Here is a 21658-nt window from a genome sequence, read left to right as displayed (position 1 = left end):
GTGTGGGGACACAGGGCCTCCTCCTGTCACTGACACCGCAAGGAGGAGCAGATGGGGCTGCTGGGGCCTGTGTTTGAACTGGGGCTGCAGGACCGGGAGGGTGCAGGGGAGCTGGCTGGTGGCTCAAGGCTGTGGTCATTCCCAGCAGGAATCCTTCTTCTTTGGGAATACCCGGGGGATCCCAAATCCACACCTGGGGGCAGTGGCACAGCTGGGGGCTCCCAGTGCAGGGGCCCCAGTGGGGCAGAGACCACAGCACTCGCTCTGCAAATTGGACGCCTTTATTTTTTTCTTTTCTTTAAAAGTCAGTTACAAACTGCAGCGTACTTTATTCCTACAGACGGGCTGGTCTGTCTCTACCGCACTACGGGACAGCCCAGCTGCAGCTTTACAAGCCCCCAGGCCCAGTCACCTGTGGTGATGCTGCCAGCCCCCCCTGCCCCAGCTCCTCCCGGCCAGCTCCGGCATCGCCACGGCTGGCTCTGGGGTGCATGTCCTGTCACCCCCCATCTGCCCCAGGGGACCAGTGCTGTGCCAGGAGCAGGCAGCGTGGCTACTCCAAATCTCCATTTCTGCTTGACACTTCCCCAACTCAATCCTCCAAGACTTTCCCAACACCCTCTCGCAAACAACCGAGGTACCCTTGGGTACCCCCCCCTCAAAACCTGCCTGGGCTGAAGGGGAACCGTGGCACCGCCGGGGCCTTGCCTTGGTCCTTCACCCAGGGCTGGGCTTCTTCCTCAAACCTTAACTCATCCCAGGACACTCACACTTCCGAGACCGAACCCAAACCACGCCATAACACCCCAAAATCAGTGTGATGGAGCAGCCTCCTGCCTGCAGCCACCCGCAGCTTGGAGAGGCATGGGAGGGCTCTCCCACCCTGACCCCAAAACATGGGGTGCACCCTCCCTCTGGGGGATCACCTGCCACCCCAGTGGGCTCCCAGGGCCACCCCTGCACCCCATTAGTGGCCTCTGGGGGGTGGCCCTGGCCAGCACAAGAAGCGGGTGCCGGGGCACAGGAAAAGGCACCTGTGGAGGGAGGCAGTGGTGGCTTTGCCGCATGGGGACACGGCGGTGGGGCTGCTGTCCCCAAAAGCTGAGCTGGGCACAGCGCGGTGCTGGTGACACAGGCTGCCCTGGAGAGACCTGGCCTGTGGCAGCCTGGCACCCACCGCAGGGAGCCGGGCAGGGGAGCGGCACCGTGGCTGTGCCACACGGCCCCGCTCACGCTGCCACCACGGGTGGGAACCGATGGGCCGGGTTAGTGACGCAGCCTCGTGCCTGCGTGTTCACAGCCCTGTGCCCCTGGCCGGTGGCTCCTGTCGTTCAGCTCCCGGGGATGTTTCTGCTGTGGACATCCCGTGGGGAATGCCGGCTGGGTGGGAACCTCCCTGGAGCAAGTCAAACCAGCGCCATTCGCGTCCAGCGTGCCCTGGCCCTCTGCAGCGCTGTCTGCCAGCTCCTCGCCCTCCCGAGCTGCCCAGCAGGCGATGGCACGAATCCTGCCAGGGGCTGGGAAAGTCACCGGGCTGCTGTGGGAAGGCTGGGGCTGGTGCGGGGCTGCCTGCAGCCGCCCGGCCAGCAGAAGGGATGTAGCGATGAACGTGAAACGTGCCTCTGCCAGGCAGCAGCGGAGAGAGCTGCCCAGGGACGGGGACCCTGTGCAGCACCCCTGGCTGTGTGGGCAGGGACAGGACAGGCAGCAGCCCAGAGGATGGGGCAGCGGGAAGGCAGTGTGAGGTGGTGCAGACCGAGGGCAGGGGCTGGCCAGGTCACAACCTACGTGGCAGCCCCGTACGTGGCAGGAGGAGCGTGTGCGGGATGGGGACAGCAAAGGGACCTGCCTCCCAGCCTGGGCACCGGGGGCCCCAACCCCAGCGTCAGCTTGTGGAGCAGCGTGGACGGAGCTGCTGGGACTGCCTGCCAGCCAGCTGCCACCTACTGCGGTCTCACTAAGAGGGGACCCTGCTGGGCCCCCCAGCGCTGTCCAGCTCTGGTTCGAGCAGCTCATCTTCTGAGAAGCTGATGTGCAAGCAGGTGTCGTCCAGAGGGGAGAAGGGCAGCGTGCTGTCCATGGGGCTGGCCAGGGCGGCCAAGTCCTTGGCCAGAGCCTCGCTGGCTGCAGGGTCGCGGATGCTGGCCAGGGGGGACATCTGCCCACTCTCTCCAGTCCTGTCCTTGCCTGGAGCGCGCTGGCAGGTCCCAGCAGGGATGGGCTCTGTGCCGGAGGCAGCGCTCCGTGCAGGAGTCCTTGCCTCAGGGTCCAAGAGGGTGAGTGAGCTGGCAGTGATGCTGGTGAGGCTGGAGATGCTGGGGCTGGGCAAGCTCGTGTGGGCAGCGCTCTCAGGCTTCACCTCTACTTCCAGGCTTGGGGAGGTCTTGCTTGACCTTTTGCGCAGGATGGGCGGTGGTGGGTTGAGCTTGGGAATGGGCTGCTGCCGCCTGGGAAGCAAAAGCAGAGAGGGGAGGTGGCAGACAAGTACTTACCTGCCCGGGGGGGCTTGGGCTGGATCCCCAGGCTCTCCAAAACATGTTTGCTGGGTCCCATCAGTGCAACCCATCACCTACAAGCGTTGGGCCTGGGGTGAGGTGATGTGGCAATGACCATTTGTGGCGGGGGACAGGCACAGGGCAGGCAGTGACCCCACAGGGGACATGGTGGGTTCCTTGCCCCGGCCTATTGCAGCTGAGCCAGCACAGAGCCCCTGGGCTGCCTGTCCCCACCTCTGCCCGCCCAGAACACAGCCCTTCGTCCCCAACCCCTGCTGCAGGCTCTGCTGCCACGAGCCCTCCGAAACGTGGCCCGTGCAGTGGGAGCCCTGCCAGGGCAGCCGTGGGGAGCGGGAGGGTCTGCTTGGGGTGTTCCCGCTCCAGCCTTTGGGAGACAGAGGTGGCACATCCTACCTGTCCTCGTCCCCTCTGTCTGTGTCATCCACCTTCTGCCGGCTGCTTCCGTTGAGCAGGGCGAGGTCGCTGACCTCGGAGCCCTCCACGCGCCGGCTGAGCCCGTCCTGCCCCTCCAGCACAGCCAGGCACTCGTCCCCCTCCTTGCTGCCGTAGCGGTGGCCGCCCCTCTCCAGGCTGACGAGGTTGAGGTAGGAGTCCCCGGGGCCCAGGGCTGGCAGCGAGCCGGGGGCCACGGGGCTGCCCAGGATGCTGGCGGGGGTGGAGGTGGACGGCAGGTGGACGTCCAAGCTGTAGTGGTTCTTCAGGTTCAGGGAGAGGGACTGAGCCAGGGACAGGTTTTGCAAGGAGCGGTCAACTGGTGAGAGAGAGATAAGGAGTGCATCAAGAGTTGGGGACCTCCAACCCAGCCGCTCGCCTGGACCGCGAGGGGTGCAGAGATGCTCCCAGCCTGCTGGGATGGTACTGGGAGCACCCCAGCTGCTCCCCATGACCACGAGGGGTGCACAGATACTCTGAAGCCCCCCCCGAGCATGCCGGGCTCACACTGGGAGCACCCCAGCTGCACCAAGGGGTGCAGAGATGCTCCAAAGGGACGGCGCAGGGAGCACCCCAGCACCCAAACAACCGCCACCCCGGCGAGGGGACCACTGCGCTCACCCGGCTGCCGGTGTTGCTCCCGGGCTTCCAGCACCGTCAGCTGCCGCACCAGCAAGGAGACGTGCTGCAGCAGGTCGTGGTTGGTCAGCAGGAGCTGCCGTACCCGGGCCTGCGCTTCGATCCGCGCCGCCGTTTCTGCCGCCAGCTGGTCCTTCAGGAGCTGCACCTGGGACGGGGCGATGCGGGCTGGCACCGGGCGGCACGGGCTGGCACCGGGCGGCACGGGCTGGCACCGGGCTGGCACCGGGCTGGCACTGGGCTGGCACGGGCTGGCACCGGGCTGGCACCGGGCGGCACCGGGCTGGCACCGGCGGCACCGGGAGCGGCGGCGCGCGGCCCTCGAGCGCCCCCTGTCGGCCCCGCCGCGGCACCCTCGCCCGCCGGTCCCCTCCGAACTGGTCCGGCCCGGGGGAGCTGCGGGCGGGGCGATGCGGCTGCATCCCGGGGTGGGCTAGGCCGGGGGGGTCCCCTGGGCGCCCCCCCCCATCCCCCGGTAACATGAAACGAGGCGGGGAGGTGCCCAGCCGGGGGGGCACCGGGCTCCCCGCTCTGATGCTGGTTTGGGGGAAGAGGCACGGGGGGGGGGTGGCTTCCAAAAATGGGGTGAAACAGGAGCTGGTGGCTCTGGGGGGGGCCATCCATGACCCTGCTAGAGCGGCCTGGGCTCATGCGTGCAGCCAGCTCCATGCCTGGGGGAGCTGAGCCATGCTGCAAGCAACGCCGCGAGCTACGCTGCAAGCAACGCCGCAAGCAATGCTGCGAGCTACGCTGCGAGCTATGCTGCGAGCTACGCTGCGAGCTATGCTGCGAGCTACGCTGCGAGCTACGCTGCGAGCTATGCTGTAAGCAATGCTGCAAGCAACGCTGCGAGCTACGCTGTAAGCAACGCTGCGAGCTACGCTGTAAGCAACACTGCGAGCTACGCTGCAAGCTACGCTGCGAGCTATGCTGCAAGCAACGCTGCGAGCTACGCTGCAAACTACGCTGTAAGCAATGCTGCAAGCTACACTGCAAGCGACGCTGCGAGCTATGCTGTAAGCAATACTGCGAGCTCCCCGTATCGCTCCCGCACCAGCACAGGGCGCCTGGCCGGAGTCTGGAGCAGGGAGAGGAGAAGGGCTGGTGCCACCCGAGGGGAGGGCAGGACACGTACCTGGGCCACGGCCACCTGCGTCTGCTGCTGCTGCTGGAGGAGCTGCTGCTGGAGCAGCTGGAGGCAGTGCTGGGAGGCCAGCGGGGTGATGGAGGCTGAGGAGCAGGGGCTGCTTGGGCTGAGCAGCTGCTGGGAGCCGGCCGGGTGGAGGGAGCAGTTCTCGGCATCCTGGGCATAAAGGAATGGGCAGGGTGAGCAGACCGACCACCTCAGGCTGGGATTTGGATTGTGCTTCCCCACGGCACAGACCCCAGCCACCCTGGCACCAAGGGACTGCTGAGGGCGGCAACTCAGTGTCAGGCGCTGCACCATCCGCAGCTGGCTGTAGCTGCAAACAGGGAGGGCAGAGCCCAGGGCAGGAGACATCAGGCAGCGACCCCAATACCCCACCACCTTCCCCACGATGCAGCTCCCCAGGCTGGGCGGTTTCTTGCTGCCTGAAGCATTTGCCAGTGGCAGCAGCAGTCGTGTCAGGGCCATCGGCACATTAAAAACTGCAGGCGGGCAGTGTGGACACTGAAGCAGAGCCGTCCCAGCCCTTGGAGATACCCAGTGTGAGAAGGGCAGTGCAGACACTGACTAATTCCAGAGCGGCCCCTGATCCAGCTGCCAGTCCCCTGCACTCCGGCACGGTGCTCAGAGCCCAGGATCTGCCGGTTCACCCCAGGCTGGGTGAGCTTGCAACCACCTCGCGTGCCCTGGGGACCGTGCGGTGGCCCTGTGCGTGGCTCACCTGGCCCTCGATGGCACCGGGGGTCTCAGCAAACAGCCCAGAGCCAGGCAGCGAATCCCCCTGGCAGGCAGCCTCCCACCCTGGCAGCGGAGGTGTTTTAGGATGGTTTCCCTTGCAGCGTGCCCTGCTGGGAGCCGGCCCACAGCCGCTGCCTTTCCTGCCCCCTGCCCTCCCCTGTTGGGGCAGCTCCAGCACCCAGGAGGAAAGCGCAGGCAAGTTCTGCCTTTCCAGCCACGGAAATGAATCCCATTGAGTGCATTTCACCGCAGCTGTTTTCAGCCAGGCCCTGCAAGCAATACAATTGTGTGAGATGAAGCGATGCCATTCAGGCCGCCGGGAAGCGCTCACGGAGAAGCCCTGCAGAGCAGCTATTCATTATGGCGAAACCACTGCTTGTGCCGAATGTGCCCTGGGTGCCTGCGCTGCCGGGGCCGGGCCCGCTCTGGGACGCTGCTGCCTGGGCCTGGGGGGTGCAGGGAGCCGGGGGTTGCTGCTGGGGCAGTTGGATGAGCGACGGCCACAGAGCAGCGCTGGGGGCACAGAAACGCACCCCGCACGGTGGGGAAATGGTGGCCTCGCCAGAGACGCCTCCTCTTAGTTTCTGCCTGTTCTGTGGATGCTGCTGCGGGAGGGGGGTCCTGCCTCGCTTCTCACTTCTAGCGCTGGGTGATTATTCCAGCAGATCCCCCTGTGCTCTGCCCTGCCCGCACCAGTGGGCTCTCCAGTGGGTTGCGTTTGGAGCCTGCTCAGCCATGCACCGTGGCCCCACTCCCAGCTCTCACCTCTCCCCCTGCCCCAGCACTAGGACACAGCTTAGCTGCAGGTAAACCCAGCGCGGAACACCCTGTGCTGCCACGGGGGCTGCGAGAGCAGGGAGCCAGGAGGGGGCTCTGCAACGGGGTCTCCATGATACTGTGACCCCAAGCAGAGGGACCCCAGCAGCAGCAGAGCACGTGGACTGTCCCCCAGCCCATCCCTTTACCTGGCAGTTCTTATCCTTTGAGGCTTGCCCAGATTTCAGCATGCCGAGGTCCCCCCTGGCAGCGGGCAACTCTCCGGGTCCCCTCTCAGACGCACAGATGCCATCAGAGTCGATGCCAACCTCGTCCGCATCCGTGATCTTGGAGCCCTTTATCTGGTGAACTTCGAACGAGATGGATAAATAAACCCAAGCCCCCCATCACAGGATCACAGCGAAGAGCCAGGGCCGAGCAGGGCTGGCAGCCGGGGTGGCAGCTTAGGGACAACGGCCAGGACTTGCTCCGAGTCTCGGCATGCTGCGGAGGGGCAGCAGGAAGGGAGCGGGCCAGCGAGGGGCTGGTGCTGCAGACCCTCAGCCCGCTGGAAAAGGGGGCTTAACCTCCGCCTTCCTGGTGCCCCGGGCGAGTGGGCAGACAGGGGGGTTCCCCGTGACCCCCATCGGGAGGGGCCCGAAGCTCTCGCAGTCACTAGAGCTGGCCCACGAAGGAAAGGACGACCCCACCCCAAAGCATCCCTGCCGCTGCTGCCGAGAGAGCGGTTTCCCACGCGCCGGGGGAGCCGTGCGTCACCTTCCAGCGGCTGCTCCTCGGCCGACTTGTCGCTGGCGCCGTCCGCCTGCCCGTCGGCGTTCTGCAGGGCGTGCTGCAGGCTCAGCTTGTGGCACACCTCGAAGGCCTGTCCCACGGTGCGCACCACCCGCATCGCTTGGCTCTGCGGAGCAAACCCGTGTGCTGCTCAGCCCCATGGCAGCCCCGCTGCCGCTACCGGCCATACCGCTGCCGGGAAAACCGGGAGCCTTCCCCCTGCATCCCACCCTGGGGCTGCCCCACACTGCCGTGTCCCTTCCCATCCCGGGGGGCTCCAGCACTGCCCGCTGCTGGACCCGACGCATGGCATCCCTCCGGTCCCCTGCTCTCGGGGTCTCGGGGTCTGGACTGAGGCAGACGGGCTGCGCTGCTGCCGGGGCTGGGCAGGAGGGGACGGGCACCAGGCGCTTTTTTTTGGGGACATCCAGCACTGGCGCTGCCTCCATCTCTGCCCAGGGATCTGCACCCTCTGAGCCCGCGGTTAGTTTGGCTCCTGCACGGGAAGGTGCAAGGTCCCTGGGAGACTTCTCGCCCGGGGAGGGCCCGGCTGGAGCCCCAGCAGCATCCTACCTTCTTCTTCGATTTGAAGACGTTGCACCTGAAGGAGTTGTTAGCGCCATCCCTTGCGATATAACTAAATATCTTCAGGTCTTGCGAGTCATGAGATACATAGAAGATTCTATATGGGAGAGAGACAAAGGGAATTAAACACCCAGAGGGGCCTCTGCCCCCCAGACAACCTTGGAGGGTCCCGTGTGTCCCCAGGACTGGCTGGCTCATGACACCCGGGCTGGAGGAACGAGGCAGTGCTGGTGCACGGCCCCTTCTGCGATTTTCAAGGCAGGAGGTGACAGATTTAGCGAGTACTTCTAGCTTGATGGAAAAACCTTCTGGTTTCTGAAGTAAACAGAAGTTTTTTACAGATGCTGTGGGAAAGCTAAAAAATCTATAGTATTGGAAAGCACGTGGCTATTTTTAGTCCCAGCAATTAATCCCTGTCCCTGCAGGCAGGTGGCACAGCACAAAACCCAGCGTCCCCCGGTGCCTCTCCCAAGGATGCTGAATGTACTCCGCTCCAGCTGACAGGATCTCTCTCGCTCCTGTTCAGGCTGACTTTTTCTCCTCCCTGTGCTGCAAAACCATTTAAAAAGACCTTTTTATATATTTGATTTAATTGGGTAAAAATGTGACAAGTGAGTTCAGCTCTGAATAGAGAAGAAACCAAAGGGATTCTTGAGATGTTTTTCTTTTACTCTTTTCCGCCACTGGAATTTTTTTGTGTTGAGCTTGCAATCGGAGCAATTATTGCCCATGTACCACATCTTGCAATAATCTGTACAAAATGCCAGAAGTGAGAGTTGGCTCAGATAATGCGTCAGCACGTCCTCCGCTCCTTAGGGGCTCTGACCCAGAAAACCAGTGCTGGTGATGGCAGCCCTCGGGGCTGTGGGCTTTCTGCTCGTGGGACAATTATTCACCTGACAGATCTAACAGGCTGGTCCAACCTCTGCTCTTAACTGTGTCCTTAGGCTACGCACTGTCGCTGGAGTTGCCTTCAAGGAAGCCATCGCTGATGGCTCCTGAGGGATCTGGGTGGCGCTTGTGGTCTCCAAAATACTTTGAGATCCCTTGGCAGGTGCTATGGAAAGTCAAAGCTCTTACCATGTCCCGTACGGGTTAATTCCCTGTAAGCACTTACATCTTAGAGTAAGGCCCTTCTTCAGAAGCACACGGCGAGCCATGCTCTGAAGGAAAACCGCGGGAAGCCCGTCTTCAGAGTCAGAATCAGAGAGAAATTCGGGTTGAAGGCATCTCTGGGGGTCATCTAGTCTAACCCTGTTCAAAGCAGAGCCAGCTTCAAAGCTAGATCAGCCCCTCTCACTCTCAAAAATGTATGAAAAGGATTCTCCATCAGCACTGATTTTGTGACCTTGTTAACTTTTCATGGTCCTTTGGAAAGCCAGCCTTGGTGGAGGTAACTCAGCAAGCGGGAGGATGGATACACATCGCTTGGGGCCGATTGGACCCAGCTGGTGTAAATCCCTGCCGCGTACCTGTACACGGGATCGTGCATCACCACCATCTTACTCTCGTCCCAGGTCCACTCCTTTCTCTGTAAGCAGAGGGCAGAAACAAAATTACAGCGAGTCAGGTAAAAACGAAATTCCACCATGCTGATGGGCAGGAGCCCTGGAGACCGGCGCGTTTGTCCCGAGCCAAAATCCAGGCTATGGTTTGACTATGTGAGTAATGGCTGTTACATCAGTATCTTGGGTAAAAATAGATTTCTTTGCTCATTTATCATATCTGGTCATCTGATCACAGCCTTCAGGGCTGAAAATGGTCCCTAAGATTAATTTATAGCATCAAATATGCAGAAGAGTAACACGTTTTGGGGAAGAAGGCTCTGAGCTAGGGCTTAGGAGATCTGGATCCAGCTGCTGGCTCGGCTCGGTGGAAGCACAGCCTGGGTGAAGAGCTGAGGGGTGCTCAGCACAGGCAGCATGGAAAAAGCCTACTGGTATTAACAAGAAAAAGAAACTGTATTTCCTGAAAGCTTGACATTTTTTGATAGGAAAAAAAAAAATCCTCTTCCCACAGTGTAATTTTCCCACTCTTTTTTCAGCAAGGTTTTGTTACTAGTTTGATGAAAAAGGGAGTGTTTTCTTGTGAAAATTCTGGGTGGTTTTTAAGAAAAGCCCAGTTTTGGTTAGAAGTGTGACTATCCTGAGCAGCAGCAATACCCAGGCACGGTCAAAGCCAACATCCCAGGTGCTCTGGCCCCAAGGGCCCCAGCTGGGCTGGAGAAGTCTCACCTTCTGCTTCTTGCGCAGAATCACCTTCACGCCGTCCACGGACACAATGATGCTCACTTTCTTCTTCTTAATGTTCTTGGCTTTGAATTCATACTGATGGGAACAAAACCCCAGGTTAGAAGACAGGGATTGGGGGGGTACCTGGGACAGTGTGCGGTACTAGTCAGGGTTTTACACCAAAATGTCGGGTTTGTGTTTGATCCTGCTCAGAAAATCCACGCTGGGAAGGACCCACTGTTGTAGATGGGATGCTGGGGAGGATCCTGGCTTTGTCAGGAGCGTCCCTTGGGAGAGGGCAAGGGGAGCTTGATCCTCTGGACTACATCCAGAGACTGTTAATTCGGATCTGGGAGGAAATTCATGCCTAGTCCAGCGGGACTCTGCACCAGAGGCTTGACGGGGAGGTGGCACTTGCTGCAGACACCAAGCAGTGATTTATGGCATCTCCAGTGCCCTTGTATGTCAGTGCTGCAGTGCATGGGGAATATAAAAATCACTTATGAATTGCAGGGAGGACCAGATGGGTGGCAATAATGCAATTATACCTCAGTCATTTGCATAATCACATTAACCTCAGCGGGCTCGGTATCTCTGGAGAAAATCCCAGCTCCTCACCTGCAGGTGTCTGCAGTCTGAACTCACCTCCATTTGTGTTAAAAATTAAACTGCTAGCTTTTAAACGTTGCTTTTGCTGACAGCTGGAAGTGTAGCAGAGCCCTTCCACTCTGGAGACCTGTACTTACAGCACTGATCCTTCCTGGCCCTGTTTTAGGCACTACTTTCGGCTTCCAAATACAGCACTTTGATATCCCATATTTTTCACAGTCCCTATCTGAAATCCAGCTTTCCCAGGCCAGATCCTCAATTTATCTGAACCAGCACATCCATTACTGTCAACGCAGCTACAGTAACAGCCACCACGTATCTATCAAAAAATAAATCCTTTGGATTAACTCAATGTACAGTTACCATAGCTGGAAAGCAGAGGTTACAAATCCCCTGTTTTAATAATCTAATCATGTAAACGGTGCTGTAATGGAGCTGGGACTCGGCAAGGGGACACCCTGAGGATGCCCATGAGAGAGGCTGCAGCCAGGCTACTAACGTGGGCAAGCGTGGCCGAGCCTCGCCGAGCCTTCCCCTGCGCCCGCTCTGCCCTCGCGCCCTGACGGCTCTTGGCTCTCTCCACCTTAGCTACGGTCTACCAGAAAACAGGCTGCAGACAGGCTCTGGCCGTGTCTTCCATCAGTCCGTCAAATTAAAAGCAGCTTGCAAGCTTTTCCTGCTAAGGTGCCGGGGTGACGCGGCCCCCTCTGCAGCGTCCCGTCCCCCCACGGACAGCCAGACGCCGCGGCGGCGAGCACCGTGGCACGGAGCTCACGGGGACCGGAGGTGCCCCCGCTCCACCACTGTCTCCTGGGATGCCTCTGCCACATCGCTTCGGAGAATCAACGCAGACCGCGTGATTCGCAGACATGGAGGACAAGGCGATGCCAAGCGGCAGAGCGCAGCCTGCAGCCTACCAACACCGTGTAATTAGACATCTAATTAGAAATCTTATCTCTTTATTCAGTCAGTGGAGCTGCAGGTAGCAGCTGAGCTGTTAAGGGAGTCCAGGCACCTCTTCCAGGAGCCTGGAGTTGCAGGACTCCGTGTGTGGTACCCAAGCACTGCAGAGAAGATGGGCATCTTTCCAGCTCCTCAGCACCCATTGTAAGCCACGCCAGCCCTACAGGCAGAAAATTGGGTGGCTTTCATGTTTACCAGGCTTTTGATGCTGCTCATTGAATTCTTAGCACTCTGCAAGGTTTATGGTATCAGACAGACCCTGGATTAAACCATAGCCTTTTGATCTCCCCATGAATTATTACTCTGAGACAAGCTCTTTAAAAATCTATCTATAGCACCATTGCGTGTGAAGCCAGAGCTAAATTTGCTATACACGTTTTTTATTTATAGGGAGCAGTGAAATGATGGGTGAGGTGGCAAGTGCATCCTGCAGACTGCCGCGGGCCGGGGGGGACCCGCAGGAGATGTACGCATCTGCAGGGCCAACACAGCCGGCCGAGCTCGCCGGCCTCAGCACCCGAGAGGGCTTCTCCCACCCTCCACCCAAGCAGCCCCTCGGCGCCCAGCACCCCCAGCCCAGCCTCGCTGGGTGCTCCCAGCTCCACCGGGCTGGAGCTTCCCCCTCCCCTGCACTCAGCACCGCCAAACTGTTTCTCCTTGTCTGCTTGCATGAATGTCAATAAAAGCGGGATAGATTGTTCTGCTCGCTAAAGAGCTATTTATCTTTCTTTATAGACAAATGGCTGGGAAAATACTAGCTGAGCTTTCCAAGAAAGAGCGCGCAATACAGTGTATTTTCCCCTTGTAGCAACAGGGGTGCAATTACATTCAAACAAGGCTCTTTTCTCAAAGGCTTTAAGCAAAGTCCAAGTCTGGATTTCGCAGAGATGCTTTTTCTTTCTCTCTTGGACAGAAAGGAACAATCAGGAGCAGCAGCAGCGCATCTCTGGGTGCTGCCAGGAGGGACGGCAAGTCTCCATAACCCCCGGGACCTCCAGCCAGCTACCACACCGCACCACACCACCCCAGCCCAGCCTGACTCCGGGACACGTACGGGGCTTGAGCTCCCAAGCAGAGCTGCACGGCTGGCGCGAGCTGCCCAGCACGCTCTGCCCTACCCCTGCTGCGGGCTGGTGCTGAGCCGCCCAGCCGTGCCGCTGCAGCCGGGGCCGGAGAGACACACGGGGTGGGCAGGAGCTGAGCTCAGAGCTTCTCCCCTGCCCCAGCGACACGCATGCCCTGCACACCGTGTCTGAAGCAGCTTTGACCCGTGCAATCTGCCGGCAGCACCCTCAGGCTCTGCTCGGGGGGAAGCCCTTTGCCACAGCATCGTCAGGGAGGAAGGAGGCCGATGAGTTTGCCCACAGCATCGTCAGGGAGGAAGGAGGCCGATGAGTTTGCCCACAGCATCGTCAGGGAGGAAGGAGGCCGATGAGTTTGCCGGTCCCGCTCGCTCTGCGCAGCTCACGGCCGCTGCTGCTTGTGCTTTGCTGCTGCATCCTCACCAGAGCACCTGCCGACGGCCAGCACACGTCTGCGCACCGCAGAGGTGCCGGGGCCCCAGCCATTGGCAGCACTAGCTTGGCCTGAAAACAGTTAAAACCCATTGGGCCCCAAAATCCTAAAGCAGCTGGAGCCGTAGGACGGCCCAGCCCGACCGGCTGCTCAGCAGAGCGGTAACGCCAGCTGGGAGAGCACTGTGATCCCGAGAGCAGGGCTGGGCGAAAGCCCCACGAGCCCACGCTGCACCGGCTTGGATTGGATTCTCTCTCCATCTCTACATGTAAGAGGCAGATGGGATACAGCTTCAGTCATTTAATTGCTTCCTATCAAGTAGGAATCAGTATTTTAATTAACTGTGATTTATATAACGAAAAAAAGCACATGAAAAAATGCTCTCCAAGATAGCAGACTTTCTCGCCTATAAAAATGTTCATGCATACACCAGCGTACATCTGAGCACGAGGCTCCCTGGCTAACCTGGCACTGCCGTCAGAGAGCAAAGCCTGGCCACTGTTTGGTTTTTTTTTTTTCTTACTATTGAATTGATGTGATTTTTTTTTTTCCAATTTTGTCAAGGCTACCGACAAATCCAAACCCACGCAGCACCGTTCATCTTCTCTGCTGCCTTCTGAGATGCAACCGTTATTCTCTTGCTGCTTGTGCTATGCCATGGGGGAAGCCTTCTGCATGTTAAAGGATCTGGAGTTGCCCCTACAAGTGGCGATTCAGCAGGCAAGCCTGGCAGCTTTCTGAGCTATGGAGGCAACATGGGACATTTTATAAAAAAATGCAGGTCAAAAAAGGGCAACGCATCTCATTTAATTTAGCAGCTTCATTAATTCTATTTCTGATGTGTCTGACCTGGAATACTTTCCGTTTCTGCTTTTAAATCCCCGTGTTCGAGTCCTTGCCTTTCATACGGTCCCACACACTGTTGGCATGTAATATTAACTTACCCAAGAGCTAAAGACTGTATGACTAGAAATGTTAATGGCACCGTGTAATGCATATTTCATCTGATAATTCTACCCAAGCAGATATAAATTACACATGCAGTTACCAGCTTCCATCTGCTGATGAAAGAGATGGGCTAATGCACATTGGAAATCATATGCAGTTTCCAGCACTAAGAACAACTTGCATGAATAGAGTTATTCAAGGAAGCAATTCTTAATGTGATTAATTACTGAAGGTATCAGGGCCTTCATTATGCAAATGAAAACTGTCATAAAATGGAGAGTTTGCAAGTCTTAGAGGCAGCCTCTGTTTCCAAAAAACACATCTTCCTCATTAATAAAGAGCAGAGGGGCCAGACTCGAGAGCCGGCAGAGCCAGGGCACGCTCCCGGCCGTGGTTCAGATGGTGTTTGCTGCTGTGCAGCCCAAGTTGTGCTAAGGGAAACCAAGGCAGAGGCTCTCGAGGTTTTCAGAACAGGAGGACATCAGTGCTCCCGGTCGCTGCTGGGTAAGTACTTTGTTTGCGTGCCCAAAGGAAGATGCCACAGGCTTGGAAATGGATGACTTCTTCCCGCAGCTGTAAATTCTCCAGCCAGGCCTGAGCCTGCTGTCCTGCCCCCAGCCTCCCCTCGCCCTGTCCCGGCCTGGCAGGCTGCAGGATGGATGTGTCCATAAACAACCCCTCAACAATAAGCAGTTCCCAGCCCCTTCCCAAACCCTGCCCGCCAGACGGACACCGGGAGCATGGCAATGAGATGGAAACCTGCTCGGCTCTGCCCCCCGACAGACCGGCTCCGGGCAGCGTCACCCCGGCAGGACCCTCCGGTCCCTGCTCCCGCTCCCGGGTTGGCCCACGGCCGCATCCCAGCCGCCTGGGGGGCATCCTTCCCTCCCACTGCAGTACGCAACCTCCGATGCCTTACGAGTGCCACTTTAGGAATTAAAGTCCTGACGAATCCAAGTATTTCAAGTTCAGGAATGTTATTAATTTCAAACTAAACTGACCCGCACAGCATGAGGACATGGCATTCTCTCGACTGCTGTTTGAATTACTGATGCTTGGAGTGCTGCCGCTTGGAACCGATGCTCCAGAGAACTCCCGAGTTCTTCTCCCAGCAAGTGCAGCTTAGCGGAGCGCTGCGTGCGCCTCGGAGCTGACAAACGAGCAGTGTCAGTTCCCATACCCTTTGGACCGCAGGCTGCGGTCCAGCCTCCAATCCCCCTGCGTCACCGCGGCCCCTTCTGCATCACATCACACCTTCCCGCGACAGCCCCGCCAGGCAGCAGCGTTGTCACCGGTCAGCTCCAGCCCGCTCCATCACCGTCTCCGACTGGAAACTGCTGGGTTACGGCCTTTCCTTTGTTCGTCTTGGGAAGCATGTGCCTGTCTGAATCCTCTGAACTCCCGGTGCCCGGCGGCGGGGTGCGCGCTCCCAGGGACATGGCCGGTGTGAATGCGGCCGGGCATAGTCTGGGTCTGTGCTGCAGTAACTGGGCAACGCGGACACAAAAGCAACGCAGGAAGCGGTGGAGTCCAGGAGTGTACCTCCTGCCCGGTGGAAAAATGAGAATTTATGATCCTTGGAAACATAAAACCGTTCAGTGGAAAGCAGAAACTGAAGGGGGAGTACAATAGGCAAGGAGAATGCTGGCAACATACCCAAAGTCTTTTTTTTTTTTTTTCTCTCATTTAAATTAGCTCCTTCCACCATCCAACACATTCTCTGTAGATACCGCAGACCGCTCCCCACACAGTGGGCTGAAGGGGGCCGAGGAGCTATCGTGGCCCCGCTGGGTTTCTGGGAGTCCTTGGAGGGGCAGCAAGGAAAAGTGACCACAGCTCATCACACAGGGTTTATTTATTTATTCCTCGGTCTGTGCTTTGGTGACGGTGCTGCTGCCTGCAGAGCCAGGCAGGACTGGGACTTCTCCAGTGATGCAGGACAGCGTTTGCAGGTTTGTGCCCCAGCCCGGGAGTTGGGGCTGGGGTGCTGGGACATGGCTTCAGCTCCTTTGTGGTGCTTCTGCACCAGACCTGGGTCAGGGCCCACCCATGGCTGCAGGCTTCAGCTGGCCCGCAGTCCCCTTCTCACCTTTCCCAATTCTTCTTGGGACTTGGTCGGTCAAGGGCTGAGTTTGCACATCTGAGTGTAACCCTCTCTGTCCCCTTCCTAATCCGAGTGCCCTTGCCCCTCTTAGCACCATCCGTGGGGTTCATGACCCTGGTGATCACCCACCAAAAGGTCCCACTGCACTTTCCTCCCCAGGACTCCTGTGCATTGGTCCTTTCCTGCCCAGCAGATCACAGAGATAACCTCCAGACGTGGGCAGCAGGAGCAGGGTCCCTGGCGCAGCACGCTGTCCCTGGGAAGCTCCATATGCTCCTTCCCGAGGACTCCACCTAAACCACAGGCTCAGTCTCCACACAACCCACCCGGCAATGCCGACGTCCCTGGCCACAGCCTGAGCTGCAGAGACCTGCTTACAGACCAAGCTTTGATTAGTCTTGCCAAGAAAAGCACCACAGGATAGACTAGCCACAGGTGATTTATTGAGAGGACTACTGCGGCTGGCCTGCAGCCGGTGCCCTGCACGCGGCAGATCTGCAGATGCTGTTCAGGTGCAGGAGCTGAAGACAACTTGTTGCATAGCTGTGATGAAAGGGTTAATGGGAAAAATCCAGTCTACGTGCTCAAAATCTCCCCAGCAGACTGCATCTGCTTCCCAATGCTGGCTTGGTCAGGCAGACGGGAAACTGCTCTTTGAGAGCTGGGAAGTGGAAGCAGAGGTACTCATAGGTTGGCCAAGGGGCAGGGGATGGACTTCAGGATTATGGAGTTCCAGCACTTGGCTCTAGCTGGAGGACAGCCCTCCTGCTCCAAAGCCTCCCAGCCAGCCCAGCTGCCTTGCTGGGACCATCTCTGGTGAGCTGTGCTGACACATCTGGCTCTTCTCACTTTGGCCGCTTCACAGTGACCAGCTGGGAAGAGGTGTTAATGGCTGGGACCAGCCTCACCTGGGGCCTCCACCCACACCCTGGTCCACAGGTGTAGGTGGAGGCCATGAGCTCCATTTAAGCTCACCTCTGGATCTTTAGCACCTTCCTGAGCTTCAGTGTAGGAGTGTTGGTTTCCAGCTCAGCCACAGCCATGCCTGCCTATGGACTTGCTGATCCCAACCTGAAGACTGACCACCCAACTTGGCCTCAGATCTGTCCCATCAGCATGGACCTGCCTGGTGATCTGGACTCTTGGTTGAACCTGGCCACTACCCAGGGTCTTGCTCTGCTCATCTTGCTCAGGTATGATGGGATGGGGCCCTGGCTGGTGAGGCCCCTGCCAGCCACATTATTGTGGTTGGCTTCCAGCCCCTCCTTGCTGAGGGAGCAAAGCCACCCTGGCTGCTCCCAGACCCCAGGGCAGAGTGTGGCCCCTTGCAGTGCTGCCTGGGTGTGTGGAGATGCCAAGCACCTCGCTAATGAGGTGCCCTTGCCAATCCCCAAACTTGGTGGTCAGCCCCTCACTGCAACTAGAGCTGAGCTGTGGATTGAGGGGGGAGGAGGGATGAAGGGCAGTGGAGGAAATAGTGAAAAACTGAATTAAGCTAAGAAAATATTTGCATTTCTGGAGCCTCCCATTTGGCATTGTCAGCATTATTTTAATTGGTCTAATCTGCAGGTTTTCTTGGACCTGTGCCCCACAACCCCTCAGCCAGCAGGGCAGCACTTCAGCTGTGTTCAGCCTATTCCCAGCTTAGCTCACAACTGCAGCTCCAAAAGCAGCTTCTTGGAAGTTGCCTGTAAATGGAAAAGGGTGTGTGAGCTCAGCCCTGTCCTCTTAGTCCTGGCTCTGGCCATGTTTCAGCTTGCTGCAGAGGCACAGCATTTCTGTCTCTCTTTAAGACCCTTTTTAGGGGGCAGAGGTTTCTGGAAGAGGCAACAGTGTGAATGCTGGGCATGTCTGGCCTGGCTGCCTCCTGCTAACTCCTGGTTTGGCTCTGGAGATGCTCCGGGGTGATGTGTGTGAGTGAAGCTGTAACAGTGCTTTGGGTCTAAGGGGGTTGGAAAATCCCTTAGGAAGCAGTGCCAAGGGCCACCCTTCTGCCAGTGCTTTGGAAGCCACAGAGAAGCGGTTTGTGGGTAACAGGAGAGCAACCTGTGGATCCAGGCTCTCCGACCACTCCTTCCCAGCAACAGTTTTAGGGCTCCAATTGTATTGAAATAAAGTACTGACAGGTTGCTTCAGCCCTGCAGCTTGTGTGCCCTCTATGTCCCCTTGCAGACACCCTGCCTGCTATTGTCCCAGACTTCTCCTGCCTGTCACCTTGGTGCAGTGGGGGCTCATGGAGAGACTGAGGTAAACAAGCCTCCAAGCACTGTTTTGGGAAAACTGTTCCTTTCAGGAAAGGAGCTGTACAGCTTAGCAAAGCAAGCCTGACAATCTTCTGCTTTCATAAATATTCAAAACCAGCCACCCTGGGAGCTGACTAATCTGAAGACCTTCCCTCAACAGAGCTTTCCATGCTTCAAATTCTTTTGCAGACATGAATCCTGAGCTGTAGCTTTTCCCTGAGGCGGGCAGACATTACCCAGAGTCCCATCATGGGGAAACTGAGGCTGGCTTGTTCATCAGGAGTTCACCTGGCAAGCCGAGGCAGAGCAGAGAGCTGAAATCAGGAGTTTCCAGCACCCACTCATGGTGAGGATTACGCATCCCCATTGCATGGCATGTATGAACTTGTGATCCCCAGTGGGGCTGCAGTCCCCAAGGCCACCCAGCAATCACCTATGGAGTAGCTCTGGACCCTGATGTGCCATGTTCTCTCTGACTTTGAGAGCCTATTTACAGTGTAGGTGGATTTGGAGAGAAACACTAAACTGCCTTTTAGTGTAAGGATGGAGAAATGCAAGCAGGGACCCACTTGCATCAGTAAGAACTGAGGTCTGCTCCTCTGCAGCAAGGTGCAGGTAAGGATCTGCCTGATGCCCCCTGCTCAGGAGGGCTGGGAGCCATCAGTTGTACTGGGTGGCCTGAGAAACACAGGTTTCTAGGAGGGCTGCCCTAACTGCCAACAGAGAGGGGGTTGCTGTGGGTTGTGCTTCAGTTTGGTCATTAAACCTTTAAGAACCTCTTTCCACCCCTTTGGGGGAGAAGCTGGGAGGGCTTGTACTGGGTGGCCAGTGGTGCTGCCTGACCTGCAGGCACAGAGCAAGCAGGGGCTGTGAGGGTCCTGGCTCTGGCTGCAGCAGCTGGAGGTTGGTCAGATAAGGGGGAAGCATGGGAAAGAGCTGCCTTTTATCCAGGTCTCCTTTGCCTTCTGAGAGAATCCTGCTTTCTGAGGCCCTGCAAAGCATTCAGATGCGCATGTTAATACAGGCTTTCTTCTTCATCCCCCTTCTCCCCATCTTCAACAGATCTTATCCTTGGGCTGCCTGACTGTTGGAGTCTCAGGCAGCCTTTTAGGTGGAAAGATCAAGATATCCTTAAAGTGAGGTGATGAAGGCAAAGGATGTGGCTGGAGTGAGTTTGGATGTTCCTCTGAGCCAGTCAAAAGGATGTGGAGTAGAGTGGCCAGTTACACCCATGGGGGAGAGCAGAGCTCTTGCAGGTGATGGGAGCTGGTGGGGAGACCAGCACTGGCTCTTTAATTAGTCTCTTCCACCTCTGCAAACAGGCAGCCTGTTCTGGAACAAAGCTTCTTTTAAAAAAAAGTGGGATAAAAGCAGCCTTTTCAAGGCCTCCTCCCTGTTAGAGATGCTGTGATACTGCTGAGCTCCATCCCAAGAGGCACAAGCAGCCTCACAGCCCAGCACAAGGTGACATCATCTGGCCTTTGGTGCCTCTCTGACAAAAGCACCATTGTGTGACTGTCACTTCCAGGAACCCCCTGCTGTCCCCAGGTTTAATAGGGAGCTTTCCCACACACAGCCCTTCAGTCCTTGACTTGCCAGGGCAGGCCAACCCCTGCTCACAGGGAAGCTGGGTCTTATTTTTCCCCTCTACCTCTATTCACTTTGCAGGAGAAAACAAATTACCTTTTCCATCTGCAGTGCTTTGGATGATTAATTAGTTTCAGTAATGAAGTACTGTCTTGGGACCCCACCCCTATGGAGCCTCCTGTATCAAGCACTGAGTGCACAGGAACATGAAAATGGTCCCTACCTCAAAGAGCTGCTAGGTTACTGCAGATAAAAAGTGCTAATTGCATTAGAAGCAGGTCAGATTCACCTGAAATAACCCTTAGAAGTGAAACTGCAATTATACACTCTGATACCTGCAAGTAATTCAGTATTTCCCTATAAACATCAGTGTCAAGAGGCCCTGCAGAGAAGGTCTTGGTTTTGTACACATGATATTTCATATCCTAGTTGCCCTCCAGTCTGGTATGTAGGACAAGAGGCAAGTTAGGAGATTGAATTTTTTTTAAACCTTGTTCATCAATGTTCAAACAACAAAGCTGAGAAGAGCAGGAGCCAGGACTGTGTGGCAGGCTCAGAGCTCCGTGAAAAAGCCTTAGACCCCCTACACGGCTGTGGGAAGGTAACACAGTGTTTTGTGCATTGGTTTCTCATCCACAAAGCAAGGATGTTCATTTTCTACTTCATTCATTCAGTTGTTCTGGTTACAGCCAGTGCTCTGCTAAGCGACAGCTACCCAGCACCAAGCCAGCAGAGCCAGGCCACCAGATACTGCTCGTACAGACATGTCAGCACGCAGCAACTGAGGATTTCTGCTGCTCACTCCAAAATCCCTACTGCACGTTCGGTCCCTTTCCATCCCTCCCCATGAGCCTGACAGGCCGCTAAGGCAGCAGCACACCAGCGAGCTGTACAAGCCTGGCAGCAGGGAAAATGCTCCTCACTTGCCTCTTGGTATCGTGGCTAAGGCATGCAGAGAGGGAAAAAGATGAGCTGATGCCCTCACAGAAGCAGGAGGGGGAGATGGGACGGGGTGGTTAACAGGACTGCTTTGCTCTGTCTCTGCAAGCTGGTGTTTATTGCTTGGTTGGAGAGAATAAAAATTGAAAGACAATGTTTAGTTCTTTTGTGGCTCTTCACAGGAGTGTTTAACAGTTGTTCTTCAGGGAGCAGAGCACCCAGTCAGAGCTGGCAGGACCCACCATGGTGCGACCGTGTGGGTGGAGGGAGCTGCAGGGGTGCTCAATGAGAGCCCTCGCAGGGGCACAGGGAGAAATCCTCATCCCACTGCCATGCTGAGGTGCTGACAAAGGCAGATGCCAGGATTTCAGGCCTCTAAATGTAACACTTCCCTCCTCATTTATGTAATGATGCTATTTTAGCGTAGGTAGTCCAAGCGAAGGAGGATGGCAAACTGGAGGAAAGGCAGCCAGAGAGGCAGGCTGGGCGAGCCACGTACTGTGTGCAGGGATGGAGAGGAAGCATCAGTGCTCCCAAGGCTCTGTCCAAGATGGTGAGGTTCAGATGTAGAAGGCAGAGAAGACCCATGTGTTCAAACCAGTAACTAAGTCAAGCCAGCCCCTGCTCCCAAGAGGGCCAGATGTGACCTACTGTGGTTCTTCACTTCCAGCACCTGTACTGCTCTGCAGCCAGGAGAAACCAGGTGGCTGCAGCTTCTGACTTCAGGATGCAGGGGAGGGTGATGCTGAGCATGGCCACCTGGGGCAGATGCTTATCGAAAGGAGGAGGAATCTAGCTTGCTTTTGAGAATTGAGAAGCTACATCTGCATGACTAACACCTGCTTTTGGTAAATGCTGCAGGGAGGGACTGTCTCCTGGCTTCTAATGTGCTATCACACACCATATGCATCTTG

At 57.2% G+C, this 21658-nt stretch overlaps 1 protein-coding gene across 1 annotated transcript in view; it reads right to left on the bottom strand.

Moving 5' to 3' along the window:
- Positions 1-265: 265 nt before the first annotated feature.
- The window catches only part of LOC142604646 (carboxyl-terminal PDZ ligand of neuronal nitric oxide synthase protein-like), a 37934-nt gene continuing 16541 nt past the window's right edge, over positions 266-21658 (bottom strand). The window contains exons 3-11 of the mRNA XM_075772566.1: positions 9840-9932; positions 9078-9136; positions 7594-7702; positions 7006-7147; positions 6438-6598; positions 4723-4890; positions 3570-3735; positions 2910-3267; positions 266-2447 (exon numbers count right to left, since the gene is read on the bottom strand). Coding sequence (XP_075628681.1) covers positions 1958-2447; positions 2910-3267; positions 3570-3735; positions 4723-4890; positions 6438-6598; positions 7006-7147; positions 7594-7702; positions 9078-9136; positions 9840-9932 — 1746 coding nt within the window. The 3' untranslated portion in view covers positions 266-1957. The remainder of the gene's footprint in view (positions 2448-2909; positions 3268-3569; positions 3736-4722; positions 4891-6437; positions 6599-7005; positions 7148-7593; positions 7703-9077; positions 9137-9839; positions 9933-21658) is intronic.

The sequence above is a fragment of the Balearica regulorum genome, chromosome 20 (assembly GCF_011004875.1).
Source record: "Balearica regulorum gibbericeps isolate bBalReg1 chromosome 20, bBalReg1.pri, whole genome shotgun sequence".
NCBI lineage: Eukaryota > Metazoa > Chordata > Aves > Gruiformes > Gruidae > Balearica > Balearica regulorum.
Note: the sequence above shows the minus strand (reverse complement) of the source record. Positions and strands in the feature narration are given on the sequence as shown.